The sequence below is a fragment of the Panthera pardus genome, unplaced genomic scaffold (assembly GCF_024362965.1).
Source record: "Panthera pardus isolate Hobbes unplaced genomic scaffold, ASM2436296v1 HiC_scaffold_8, whole genome shotgun sequence".
NCBI lineage: Eukaryota > Metazoa > Chordata > Mammalia > Carnivora > Felidae > Panthera > Panthera pardus.
The window spans coordinates 110,858,972-110,874,103 of NW_026527013.1; the positions used below are offsets into that span (position 1 = coordinate 110,858,972).

At 36.4% G+C, this 15,132-nt stretch overlaps 1 protein-coding gene across 9 annotated transcripts in view; it reads left to right on the forward strand.

Moving 5' to 3' along the window:
- HDAC9 (histone deacetylase 9) overlaps window positions 1–15,132 on the forward strand; it is a 929,650-nt gene that overhangs the window by 514,375 nt on the left and 400,143 nt on the right. For 5 of the 9 annotated variants that reach the window (XR_008420659.1, XM_053898416.1, XM_053898417.1 and 2 more), the window contains one exon: window positions 12,924–13,055. The exons of the other annotated variants lie outside the window; for them this stretch is intronic. Coding sequence is in view for 4 of the 5 variants with exons in the window: in XM_053898416.1 (XP_053754391.1) it covers window positions 12,924–13,055 (132 nt within the window). In the remaining variant the exon portion in view is untranslated. The remainder of the gene's footprint in view (window positions 1–12,923; window positions 13,056–15,132) is intronic. 9 annotated transcript variants of the gene reach the window in all.

A 15,132-nucleotide genomic window follows, 5' to 3' on the forward strand; every position in this document is an offset into this window, starting at 1 on the left:
GGAACCACCTTCTACATAGTGAGCTAATCCAGAAAACTGGGGAACTGGTTGTCCTCTATCTTATTGTAGAATCTTCTGTCATCGCTTGCTCTTAAACCTTCCCTTCCTCAATATGCAGTCTGTTGCAGTTCAATACCCATTTAGTTCAATGCCCATTCCAGTGGTTGACCATTCTCTGACTCCAGCATAACTTTGGCCAGTCAACTCTCTGTCTTTTTAAATTTTAAATCTAGTGTTCCTATCCTCCTACTTAAGACTCATGTAATAACTCTTCTTTTTTTAATTAATTAATTAATTTAAGTAATTTCTACACTCAAGGTGGGGCTCAAACTCAGGATCCTGAGATCGGGAGTTGGATGCTCTACTGACTGAGCCAACAAGGTGCCCCCGTGATACTTCTTCTGTCATCTTGAAGGCTAAAATCCTTACATGGTATTCACAAACTTTCTCTTGCCTTCTCCCCTCCTGACGTAGCCTTCTCTGTAACCTTTCTCCACTCCACCCTCTCATACCACTTGCATGAGCAGTCCCAAACAAGTTACAGTCCCAGAAGAACTCTCTGCTTCACACTCACATAAGCCATTCACACCTGATTTTCCAAATAGTCCTTGCTCTTCCTCCACTGTATGCTTGGATAGTTCATACTTTTCTGTAAATGCTTAGCTAATACATACTTCCCCTTTGTTAAGCTTTACTTGGTGCCTTTTTATCACCCACAGAGCTACGCTAAATACACACTACATTCCTTATTCCGAATATATTTGCCAAAATAAATCTGGACATATCTTCATGAATATATGTCTATATTAAAATTAAGATTCTGTGAGAAATCTTTGAGGATAATACCTATAGCTTGTTTGCTATTGTATTCAGAGAGCTTATAATAGGCACCGAATAAATTTCTCTTATATGAATAAATACATGTATAGAGTAATATTAGGAACTAGTATACATCTAGTATACATCTCTTTAGGTATTTAAAAATATAGGAAGATTCTTTATGAAGTAATTTTTAAGAACATAGTTCACAGTAATATTTTGTGGGAATAAGATTGAGTAACTGCTTTTGGAGAGTTGTAAACTGGGCAAGTCAGAAGAAAAAAAAGGAAACAAAGTAGCAAGCTAGATAACAATTTTATAGTTTTATGGGAATGAACTGAAAATTTTTAAATAAACATAAGAGAAAAAAGTTTTTAAAAGTTTAAAGCCATATATTTGAAGAAAGTAAGGTTTACAGCATTTAAGATTAGACAGTGATTTTAGTATATTTACTGGATATCATTCTCTTTAATACTTATGAACTCTTTAAAGTCAGGAGAATGTCACATTTTCAGGCAAGAAAATTGAGGCATAGAGACATTGAATAATATTTTACCCAAATCATACCACAGTGGCAGAATCAAGACTGGGAATCAGTGCCAGACTCTTATTAATGTGACCAAGTAAGGTTCATGCTGAGAGCACAAATAAGGTTAGATTTATGGTGATACCCAGAGAGTTATTAGGTGATAGGTGTTAATTTTCTGGACCATACAATCCTGACTGTATGCTTGTTTCCTGGGAGAAATTGTGTCCCTATCAAATACTGGGCTGTCCCTATGCAGATCTCACCCATTCAGATGGCCCTCACTCTGTCATGAAATCAATTCACATCTATGTTTATACCTATAGCTCTTATGAAGTATCTGGGTAGAAAGTGTTAAAAAGTTTTACATCACAAATAAAACTATTCTTCATGACATTTCTATTTGAAAGAGTATATAAAGGACACATATAATAAGGGAAGTAAATAAAACTGTAAAGTACATCATGGTATAATTTCTTTCATGCATAGACAGGAATTCGTTCATTCCTGAAATATTATTAGCATGATTAAGTAATGTATTCTGAATTTTTATTTATAAGTGTGGAATTTTAGAACTAAAGAGGACTTTTATTTTAAAAAGATATAAATATGTCTATAAATTCAGATAACCCCCAAAGTAGCATATTATTTAAGTTGTAAAATACTAGTTAGAAGTAAGACTTTATTATAAACCTTTAGGCTGTGGGTTAAAACATACATTTTAGAGGGACGCCTGAGTTGCTCAGTTAGTTGAGCATCCAACTTCAGCTCAGGTCATGATCTCACTGCTCATGGGTTCGAGCCCTGCCTCGGGCTCTGTGCCAATAGCTCAGAGCCTGGAGCCTGCTTTGGATTTTGTGTCTCCCTCTCTCTGCCCTTTCCCTGCTTGTGTGCTCTCTTTCTCAAAAATACGCGTTAAAAAAATGTCTTAATAGATTTTAGAAACTGGATTGAAGAAGACTGAATATGCCCTTAATCTAGTTTATTTCAATGAAGTGATAATTCAACATTTTACTGTATTTTCAAAGTATGGATTTTCAGAATTTGTCCTTATTTAGGTAAATATCTTATACTTAAAATATTAAAATGTATAAAAGGAAGTATTCTAGATACATGTCTAGATAAATATGAAGGTATTCTAGACTTAGGGGATATGATTTCCTGGAATCCAAAACATGTTATTTTTCGTGCTTGCCAGAAAAATGAAATTCCTTCTGCATTCCACATCTGATCTATAAGACTTCTTGCCATAACACTGAACATCAAGAAATTTTTAGGAATTAGAAAAGTTGAAGTTCATCTACTTTGCTTCTCAACAACATTTGAAACCCAACCTTTAATTAAGTTTCCTTTCATGCTTGAATATGTGTAAGCATGCATTTATTCATTTAGCAACTGCTTATTGAGACTTACCATGAGTCTGTGTAGTTGCTAAGTACTGAGAATAGACACAAAATTATGACATCTACTGTTCTGAGCACTATGTGTGGTGGAGTAATTTCAGTGAAACAGTGAAGGTTAGAGCCATATTGCAGTGGTTTGAGGTTAGGAAGTGGTGGTGGCAAGTTTAAGGCTACTTAAAAAAAAAAGCTTGACTGTGAATTAAAGTATAACTACAGATAGTAGCTAATAATTTATATCTTAGGAGGGCTTATTTTTGTTTGAATGGGAAAGATGCACGCTTGTCTGCTAAGAAGAAAGAAAGAGAGTTTGAAGATATATATCAAATATCCTCTCTTAGTATTGCATAATTTAGCTAAATTTTGCTTGATATTTTTTTGAAGCCTTATTTTCCATTTAGTATCCCTTTCTCAATGTGTTAGCATACTCAATATTCATTCCTTGAATTTGCCAGCACCTTCCCCTGGACAAGGTTGTTTTCTCCATATAGAATTGTACTTTCCTCCCAGGTCGGCCTGTCAGTATTTCACTCAGCCCCCAGGATTTCCCCCTCTGTGCCTTACAGCCACAACCTGCTTATACTTATAGCATGGCATTGATCACAGTCTGTCATTCATTTTTGTTAGACCTTGAGTACCTAGGAGAGAAAGGCTTTCTATTTTATTGATGAGGCAGTTGCCTCAGTGTTTAACACACACTTTTTCACATTCATTGATTCATTCATTTGTTCAATAAATAACTTACAGATTTACTCTATGTAGTAGGTATTGCATAAGTACTGAATAAGCAATGGAAACATAACTGTACCCATTCCCAGCCCTCATGGAACTTGCAGCCTATGTTATCAGTATTGTTACTCAATAGAAAATTAAATGACATTAAACAATGGAACCAACTAAATAGAAAGTTTTCATTTTAACTATAAAAAAGTAATGAAATATTGTATAAATTATAATTTGTTTTTGTCCAGAATCATATTGTTTGATTAAAGTATCTTATATTATTCCTTAAAAATGGGAATTTGTACTTTAAATGTCCTAAAAATTCAAGGAAAATTGTTATTTTCTCCTTTGTTTGTCCTAGTATTTTTTTTTTTTCTTAAATCTAGCATTGAGTAGCAAGTTTTGTATTCATTTATTCATTCATTTCCACTAAGTGCTAACGAAGCCAGGTAAGCACCAGGCACTCAGAAGAAACACTGGTGTAAAAAAGGGTACAGTTTTCAGTACAGAGTACTGCTCTTAGATAGAAGAAGAAACTGAGTGTCTTGTCCTGGGCCTTTGAGTTTTAGAATGCCTGCTCTGGCTGACAATATGAAGCATCTATGAGTGCTATGGGAAAATGCCCATGCAGGGCTAACAACCTCCCCATCCTGGACCACATTCCTGTTACCAGGACCTCCATATGTTTTTCCAACTTCTCTGAGCTGCTTCGTAGGACTTAATAATACTCTTTGCCCTGTATGCCCATTGATAATTTTTATTATAATAAGGTTGTTGTTGCTTTCTTCCTTTTTTTTTTTTTAAAAATTGTCTATTTATTTTTAAGAGAGAGACAGAGACAGAACACAAATGGGGAGGGGCAAAGAGAGAGAGGGAGATGCAGAATCTGAAGCAGGCTCCAGGCTGCATGCTGTCAGCACAGAGCCCAACGCAGGGCTCAAACTTGGGAGCCGTGAGATCATGATCTGAACTGAAGTCGGACGCTTAACAGACTGAGCCACCCAGGCGCCCAGTGTTGTTATTTTCAATTGTGAGGAACCTAAGAGTTAAATTCCTGTTTACACTGATGGAAGGAAATACTCACAAGTGCGAACGTAGGTTCACAATAATGCATGCCACTGGTGCGGTCTTTCCAAGCAACACTGTAGATCACCTAAACATCCAGTTATCAAATGTTTAAACAAATTATTGCATACTCACATATAAATGTGACTACATAACATATGGTACACCCTTATAATGTGTTTTTAAAAGAATGCATAGCTACTTGGGGAAAGATTCATAATAGATTTTTGAGTGAAAAACAGAATAAATGGAATTATTTTAAAGAATATATAATTGCCTGTGAAAAGACTTATAATGCATTAAGTGAACAAACAGTATGCCATCATAAATATAATTTGATTCTCATTTTCAAATATTTTTATATACAAAACACAAAAGAAACATATTAGCAGGCAAAACTCAATTTGCCCCATTTCTAAAATTATTGAACATGTATGACCTATATAATCAGAAGGCAGCAATAAATGTCGTTAATAAAATAAACACTTCAGAAGACCACACTGCAAATTGACTAATGTGCATAACATATACCAATATGCTTTTTGAAAGAGAATAATCCTTTTTAACAAACAGATATATTTGGTATATTCCCAATAAGAAGATGGATAGATGTTGACAATAATATTTCTGAATCAAAAAGAATAGTATTATAATTTCTTCAGGGAATTGCATTTATAAATTACCGTAAGTGTGGCTAGTTATTAGAAGTTAAAATTACCAAAGAAATGATTTTTTTAAAACTCATATGAATGAATTATACATCATTAAATGGTTACAGTTAGAAAGAGTTAGATTAGAAACTTTGCTCCTGACATAAAAATGTACAAAATCTGACTCATAACATTAAAAATCTGTATTATTTGAGCCAAAAATATAAGTTGTGTTAGATTTGCAGTATTATTCTGAATGCTGACTTTGCAAATACATAGCCTTTGTCTAATTATGAAAAGTTTTAATTAGAGTAACCCAGATCTTCAGATAAACTAGATTAGAGAATTTTCTATGTCCCCAAAGTATCTTTTCATAATTGGAATGATTACTTAATTGAACAGTTCACATGGAATGGATTCCTACACTGCTACCCTGAAAGGGAGAAGTGACTCAGACAGGAAACCTAATCTTCCTAAAGGGCATTCAGAAGAGAGTGAATGAATGATAGCTTTTATGTCCTTGGTTCCAAGTGACAGAGTATTAGAATATGGCAGCTCCTAAGGTAGCCCTGTGGGTGGGAGAGAGCAAGAGAAATCCAGCAAGAGAGAGAGGCTGGGTGAACAAGTACACAGATCTAGTACAGCAGGGAAGAATGACAATGCCAGAGAAGGAATCTGAAGTTGGCAACAGAAGTCTCACCTTCACTTGTGATTTCAGTGCTAAACATGCAGTGCAGGTGAAATTGTTGAATATCTCAAATATTCATTAGTATAAAGACATATATTAATCTAGTACTAAATTTTGATTGATAATTATTATCTAAATAGTATTGTTTTTTAAACATTTATTTATTTGGAGAGAGAGGGTGTGCGCAAGTGGGGGACGGGGGGGGGAGAGAGAGAATCTCAAGCAGGCTCCGTGCTGTCATTGCAAAGCCCCATGAGATCATGACCTCAACTGAAATCAAGAGTTGGGTGCTTAACCGGCTGAACCACCCAGGCGCTCTTAATTAATAGTATTATTGGCCATTACTCAGTGGAAATTTCTTCCTTTTATCCTTATGATCATTTCAAATGAGAATGAAGAACATCTGTATACCATGATACGTGGTATTGAATTTTTGTCTCAATTATTGGTGTAAAGAATGTTCATAATTTAGAATTAAAAGGGAATAAGGACAAAGTGCACACAGTAAGCATCATTCTTAGTAGATGGTGATGTATTTAAGACAGAAACTAAATAAAGTAGAAATTATAGGGGCACCGGGGTGGCCCAGTCGGTTGAGTCCGGGTTCAGCTCAGGTCATGATCTCACAGTCCATGAGTTCGAGCCCTGCATCCTCTGTGCTGACAGCTCAGAGTCTGCAGCCTGCTTCAGATTCTGTGTCTCCCTCTCTCTCTGCCCCTCCCCCACTCACACTTTTCTCTCTCTCTCTCTCCCCCTCTTTTTCTCTCTCTAAAAAGTAAAATAAACATTAAAAAATGAAAAAAAAAGAAATTATAAACAGGTAAGTAAAAATATTGAAAAAAATATGTAGTCAATTACCAACAAAAAATTGATTTTATTTTATTTATTTTTTTAAATCTTTATTCATTTTTGAGAGAGAGACAGCACAAGCAGGGGAGGGGCAGAGAGAGAGGGAGACACAGAATCTGAAGCAGGCTCCAGGCTCTGAGCTGTCAGCACAGAGCCTGATGCGTGGCTCGAACTCACCAGCCGTGAGATCATGACCTGAGCCAAAGTCGGATACCCAACCGACTGAGCCGCCCAGGTGCCCCCCCCCCAAAAAAAGTGTATTTAAATATACTGAGTAAAAGATCAGAAAAGGGATAATTACTGTTTTTGTTGTTTTTATAGGTAACATTGCAAAAGGCAAAGGCAGTAAACCAGTTGTAGCTCTCTATCCTTCTACTTTTTTATTTTAAGTTTCTCTTAGTCTTACATATAGACTACATTAAACATTCATTTATTCAACATCTGTCAGTTGAACAACTTTTTTTGTGACAGCCAGCCAGTTGAGCTATGTACTCTATTCCACCCCTTTAATCATCCACCATGATGTACGGTAGGCATCATTACTACTCTGTAGTAGATACTAAAATGATTCACGGAGATCAGAGAACTCACCCATGGTTGCAATTAGTACATGGAAAGTTAGCAGTAAAATCTGAGTCTGATCTTTTTCTGTTTGAGACCTCTTTGCTTCTGCAAAAAATACTTTCCATGTCTGTATGTATGTGTAAGTGTGCAAAAATGACACCCTCACACTCACATAAAACAAGCTGAAGTGAAATGACAAGTCTGGGCTTTGTCAGTTACTATTGGAATCCTAATTTTTTAACCTGTGCTTCTGCTACCTAGCTTTACTCTTTCTTTCCCGTTGTTTGTTCTCAAACCCTGCCACCCCTAAGTTCATTCCGCACCATGTATGAAAAGAAAGATTTGAAATACATTTAGCTCATGAAGCATCTTGCACATGTTTTCTGTTTCATTTTGTTCTCTTTTAAATTTCTTTTAAGTGAAAAGAATAAAAGGTTTTAGGTCTGTCCTCTTTATTTTAATATTGATTGTTTTCATTTAAATAATGATAATCAATTTTTCATGCAAGGTTTTCTTCTCAGCAGACACATGCATTCAGATGGGCACACACACTAAAAAGCTTGCCTTCTGTTTCTGTGATTAATTGAGATGTAGAGAGCGATGGGTATGGGGTAAAAATAGAAAGGCAATTAGTGCAACTAGGCATGAAATACATTGAGATACAAGCAGAATGTCTCCCCAGTTAGTGATCTCTTTCTGGGCTCTTGAGGATTAGCATCCCATTAGCAAGTCACTGGAATGGAAATCTTCAGCCTTTGGGGAGACCAGAGCATTAAAAATGGAATTAACTCTAACTGCAAACTGAGTCAGCACAATAGATCATTAATTCTACGCCTTGGGTATATATCATGCTGAGCTTTGGTGTGTGGGCTTCTGAAATATGAGGAGTGAGCTTATAAAGCATTGCAATGACTAAATGATGGTTATCTATCATTTCATCCTTCATCCTCACCACTGAGATACTAATGTCTTTGGTGACTCTGGTGACTCAAAACCAGTATTGAAATACAGATGAAAGTTTTTACTAGAACTAGTGCATATGGACCTTTATTTAGAAAAGTTTTACGTTGTGTATATTTTCTAATATTTATTTTTAAGAGAGAGAGAGCATGTGGACACACATGCACACGTGCACAAGTCGGGGAGAGGCAGAGAGGTGGGGGGGGAGAGACAGAGGATCTGAAGTAAGTTCAAACTCTCAAACCGTGAGATCGTGATCTGGGGCTGAAGTTGGACACTTAACCGATAAGCCACCCAGGACACCCTAGTGTATTGTATATTTTGAAAAAATAAATTTATGTTGCACTTACTGAATATCAGTGATTCCTAGTTTTTAAAAAGCTATGTCCTTGGGGTGTCTGGGTGGCTCAGTCAGTTAAGCTTCTGACTTCAGCTCAGGTCATGATCTGAAGGTTCCGTTCTTGAGTATGAGCCCCACAAGCCCCAGGAGCCTCATCAGGCTCTCTGCTGTCGGCATGGAGCCTCCTTTGGATTCTAAGTCTCCCTCTCTCTCTCTGCCCCTCCCCAACTGGCGCTCGCTCTCTCTCTCTCGCTCTCTCTCTCTCTCTCTCTGTCTCTCTGTCTCAAAAAAATAAACTATAAAAAAAAACAAAAAAACTAAAAACTATGTCCTCAGCTGATAAAGATAAAAATATCACAATGCTTCAAGTAGTATCCTACCAAAAATTGAGAATTACATCTTTCTACATGAAGTTGACTTGTTTTGCTTTCTATAGAAATACCAGTGATATTAAAAATGTTTTGAAATAAATTTCTAAGTATAAAAATATAGTGAACACTTGATTATTTTCAAGTGATGTATAGTACTCCCTGATTTCTAATGATCTTTTCTTACTCTTCCACATCCTCTTTGAGAATGTCTAACAGATAGTATTATCTTCTTTGATCATCGCAGTGTAGCATAGTCATTAACAACTGCCATTTACAGATTCTTACCCCAGGGTTTCTCACACTTGGCAGTATAGACATTTGAGTCCAGATAACTCTTCGTTCTGGGATCTGCCATGTACACTGTAGGATGTTTAGCAGCATCTCTGGCTTCTACCCACTAGATTCCCAACAGCTATACTCCATACTGACCATCCAAAATATCTCCACACATTACCAATTGTCCCATGGTGTTAACATCTTCCCTGAGAAGCACTGGTTTATCCTCTACTGAGCATGATTTAATTTAATTCTACAAAAACTTGGCAGAGTACGTGGGACTTGGTTAATCAGAGTCTTGGTAGGAAACAGAACCTTCACAATATTGGTCATAGACTTTTATGAAAGGAGTACTTTACAACTGCTTAGGGATGTTGAGGCACCCAGAAAATAGCAGCAAGAAACGATTCCCACCCCTAGGGTTGAAAAAGCAAGGAGAGGAAACAATGTTTCTGGAGTGCTGGGAAAGCTGGAACCATGGAGCAGAAGCCTCTCGAGGGAGATGAAATCAGAAAGAAACAAAACTCTAGCCAGTGATGCAACACTGAGGCAGAGAGAGCAGAGGATACCCTGGCCCCTCCCTCCTCCATAATCCTTTATCACTAACCAGTCCTACCCATAGATGAGCCCAAAGGAAATAAAACCAGCAAAGGACTAGAGTGATGCAACCCCAGTACTCAGCCTTATGGGCTCAGACAAAGATGTAAAATGGAGTCTATTGGGGCACATGGAGGGGAAAAAAAAACTGTCCCCATTTTAACATGAAAAACTGAGGTTTAAAGATACGAAGTAATTCACCCAAAGCCAATGTACTCCATGCCCTACTAGTAATCTATAGCTGATTTGCATAAATGAACTGACATTCAGAGACTAGGAATTATTCAAGGTTATTGATTTTAGTAGCTGATAGCTACAAGACCAGAACCCAGTTCTCATTCCTAGTCTGGTGTTCACTTTTTTTGTGTCGACCTTTGAAAGAAATTTTAGAACTGTATATCCAGCCCACTCTGAAACAAACATAGGAATTAAAGCTATGTGCTGACCTGACAAATCATTTTCTTTTCCCTGAAAAGCTTACGGAATTCTAGGTTTCACGTAGAATGTTTAAATGGCATATGCTGTTTTTCCAAGCTTTTTGGCACATTTTAGTCTTGATTGCAGAAACTTGGCCCCAACTGGTGCCGTGTGTTAGGAGAGGGAAGGGGGCTGGACTGAAAATCAGGAGAGTGGGGACCCAGTTCTGACCGGGTCATTCCTGCCATCCTTAACAGTAGCAGCAGTAATGAAAGTTCCATAAACCTTTCCTTCCCGTGCATTCATCTAGATCTTCACAGTTATTTTCAGGTATCTAATCAGGTGGCCATAGCTCTAAAATAAAGGAAGTCTTAGATTTTTATGTTTCAGAAATGAAGAGCCAGGCTCAGAAAGTACTAGAGTCTTACTGAATATCCCATAGCTGGGAAGTGGACTTCACCTCTTCTCACTGAAAACATAGTGCATTTCCTACTCCATCCTTTAAAGTGATTAATCAATTGATAGTCTTCCTCTGGAGAGCCAGTCAATCGGTAGCATTTTATACTTAGATTTCATCATCAAGGCATGTCTAGATCAAAGTCTGAGAATCTGTAATTTTTTGTCTTCAGGTTATAAGCAAGGCCACAGTGGAAAGCAATAAGAGTTAGTACATAGAGATTCCTCATTCCTTCCTTTCTAGGTTTCAGATGAATATATTTATTAACTTACAGCTTTTTAGAGACAACAATTGGTGTTTTAAAGGAATTTAAAAATAAACATGTACAGGGAAACATATCTAAGTGAATTAATACAGTTTTATTTTCTCCCTTTAATCCTGATTGAATCAGATGCTAGTAATTCAAATTCAGACTTCTCCACTAAGATAAAGTGGACTGTCAACTCCTGGAAGGTCTGGAAGAACCTTAATCCTTTACCCAAACTGTTTACCTTCTTTGCCTCAAGGTGGGGGCCCTGGGAAATGGTACATATCAGGGCTCCGGCCCTGAGCTTCTTGTTCTCAGTCCTGCTCTCTGCCTACCCCCTTTTTCATTTTCTACTTTTGCAATACTTTCAAGCCACCCATCTCTACCTTTTCAGGGTTTTCAGCCATAAAATCAGGTATATAACACAAAAAAATTAACTTGTTTTATTTTTATAACTGGATATTTCTTTCAAGTTCCTATTTCACCAAGTTCATTCCAAGTAAAGCTAAAATGTAGGGGTTCTTCATCCAACATCAAGCTGCAGAGAAGGGAAACAGAAAACAAAAAGACAAAATGAACATGCAGATATTTGAAGTCTAAACATAAAAACAAATCAATAATAAAGAGGGATAAGAAAGAAAAGATTGTTAAGTTTTACTTTGACACACTTTGCAGTCAGGCAAAAATACAAAATTCCTTCAAAGAAAACATTTCACTCACCGAAAACTCTAGCTGCATGATACCATCATATCTAACGCAGATGATTAGTAATGCTTTGGGAAAAGGTTTATAATTGTTATGATGTTCATATACAAGGAAGGGTGGAGCAGAAATATTTTGGTATTTAGAAGAATAGACTTGATCTAGATTATCTAGGTACAGATCATGGTGTCATCCCTTTTTACCTCTGAGACCTTGGGCAAGTTACTTACCCTCTCTGTGTTCGTTGCCTCATTAATCTAATCAAGGTATAAATAGAATCTGTCCCATATAGATTTTTTCTTATGGTTAAACAAGTTAATATTAACAAAGTGTTTACAACAGTAGTGAACATGGGAATCACTACATGAATGTTAGTTGTCGTTGGAAACACTCTTTTCATAACTGTCATCATCAACGTCATCACCATTTTCGTTACCATCACTGACTTGTACTACATAGGGGCTCATTCCAGTGTTCCCATTCTTCTAGAGTATAATTACGTAGAAGCCTAATACATAATTACTAAATTAGAGAACATCACTACCTAGAATAGTTTAACCAAAGAAATATTAATGTATGTATACTAATGTATAATGTGCATTTGTACTTTGGAACATATAACCTAACTCGGAACTTTCAAATCTAAGGCTTGGCCACCCTTTCTTTCTATTTGATTGTATACAAAATGTGTAGAAAGTTTTATTCATAATGATTCTTCTTGGTTTGGTGTTAATATACCAAGTATATTTTCTCAGGATATCAGGTTAGAAACTACCGACAAAGAAATATTCCAGGAATCAGAATTAGACATAAATTATATGCTACAGAGGTGTCTTCTTATTACCAGAAGTCAGGCCAGAGTCTCTAAAATCACATCAGGGTACTGTTTTTGTGGTATTGCGTTTCACCCTTGGGAGAATTAAAAGAGCTGACAATGACGTATAATAAATCTTACTCTGACCCAAACATATTTAATGATTAAACCTCCCAGCAATCCCAATTCTGTCAGATAAAATAAGTAGAAAACTTTATATTTTTACTCTTTTTTCACTTCATATTTAGAGAAGTAGGAAAACATTTTGCACATTTCATAAAAATAATTACTATATTTGTCTGTTTCATTCATTTAGAGTTAATGCCTTATTTTACATGGTTGGAATTTTAATTTGAGATGAGAAGGAACCAAGAAAAGGGTGAGCCGTTTTTTATACACAGGAGCAGCTGGCTCTCTATTTTTTAATTTTTATCTATTTTCTTTGTCTCAATCCCCAGCCTCTGAGCCCAACTTGAAGGTGCGGTCCAGGTTAAAACAGAAAGTGGCAGAGAGGAGAAGCAGCCCCTTACTCAGGCGGAAGGATGGAAATGTTGTCACTTCATTCAAGAAGCGAATGTTTGAGGTGACAGGTAATTGAGGACTGGGCAGACATACACTAAAAAATGCTGGTAGGAGGAATGAAAATAAATAGTTTAGAATAAACATGGCTGTTGCATATTAAAGTTATTTTAAGAAGAAACATTTCTTGAAAGGAAATTATATTGAAAACTCACAAGTAGTTCAGTAAACCCTGCCATGCATTCACCAACTGTGTTAAATAGGAAATGAATGAAAAACAGAACTATGTGTCAATCTAGGCGTAACTAGGGAATGCCAAAGCTCACCTTAATCTTTTCAGAAACAGGCAGTCCATTTTAGGAATGCCAACAAGAAGAATATAACTTTTAATGAAATTTGATCAGAAATGAGCAGAGGGAGGTCCAAGAAGAACACTTCCCCCATACTCAGACATGAATGTACAAAATGCATCTGGGAAAATTAAACTATGTGGAACAGCAAAACCTTGACTTTTCAACAAATTTACAGAACTCATAAATGACTTTATGTGTTTACTAGTGAACTGGGACTTATGGCAGGAGGGGGATATATTGCCTTTTAGGAAGGGAAAGAAACTGTCATTTTCACTAGTCTCAAATGGAAGAGTTCTTATTTTTTTAGCTGCCTGGTTAGTGGTGGGGTGAACAGGTTAGGAAATTCAACCTGATGTCTTACAAAGCTTTCTAGTCCCAGTTGTACCTGGTCTGAAATTAGAGAGGACCTAGGGATATGAGAACCAAAAAGGCTAGCCAAAGTAATAGTATGGACTACTGTTTACTGAGTACCTACTTGGAGCTATGCATTGTATCTGGTCATTTCCTTCAGTTGCATCAATAAAGAAGTGGTCATTTGCAACCATTTTTTTCCATGGTTATACCAATCTGGTCAGTTGCTATTATTCCTCTAAGATCAGATCTTATCCTTAGCAGGTAAGGATAATAGTTTTTAAAAATGACTTGTCTGTATCTCCTGTGGCCATCATAGCGTGCAGTTTGGGGAGACAATAGGGCAAAGGTGGTGGAGGTGAAAAATACAGAATACTAATGTGACTTGGTAATTTGGCAGGTTATTTAGGGAAAAAAGATGCATCATTTCCTATGCAATCCTGATAGATTAATATGTGTATCCAAATAAAGTATTATTGGAAACTTTTTCCTTGACAGATAAGACCTATTAAATAAATAAATAGTAAAGTTTATACTTATTTTTAATATCAAATATCATCACTAATTTGGACAATTCTAAATTCGGCGCTGCAGACTTTCTTTTTCAGAATGCATATTTGTACTTACGTAAATAAAAATCTTAAGTTTTTGTAATAGAGGGACTTAGTGGGTTTGGGGTGTTGGGGAGTGAATCTGTTTTCATGAATGTAAAGAAGATGAAAATATCATGTCTAATGCAAGTAGATATGAGTGATTTTTCTAATTGGCGAGAATATGCTACCTCATAACAGGAAAACCTGAAGAAACAAGAAAAAACATATACATTGCTTTGCTTTTTTTGTTTGTTTTCGTTTTAGAATCTGATTCTCTAAGGTAATATTTATATAACCCAAAGTTCTTTTATATTTACGATCTTTTCTTGATTGTAACTTTTCCCCCACAGTCACTTGCCATATTGCAGCAGAGTTTTGCTCAATACCAATCTGGATAATGATTAATTCTAACTTAAAGGGGTTATGATTTGCTGGAGTTTTGCTCAAGTTTCTTTCATTCTTTTTTTTTTTTTTTTTGAAATACCATATTTCCCCCTCCCTAATTTTGTGAGATAATGACTGCCCCTTTCATCTGAGGAAATAATGTGTTTTCAAAGAGAGACTTGTATGATTTTTAGACACACATTTCTGCTCAGTGAGCTAGGACTTGTGGACACTTTGGTAGATTTTTTTTTAAACTAGTATGTTGTACTTATTCTAAATGTCTTTGGGGGATCTGGACTACCAGACAGACAGCTTTAGTCACCTGTACTCCTCCCCCTTCTTCTGCCAGCTTTCATGTAACTGGGATGAGCTGTGTTTGGAACTTAATACTAATTACTTTCACTATCTAGGCAGAGACTTCATAGCATCATAGCAGTTAAATTGACATTGCTGTTCTCACATCTGTA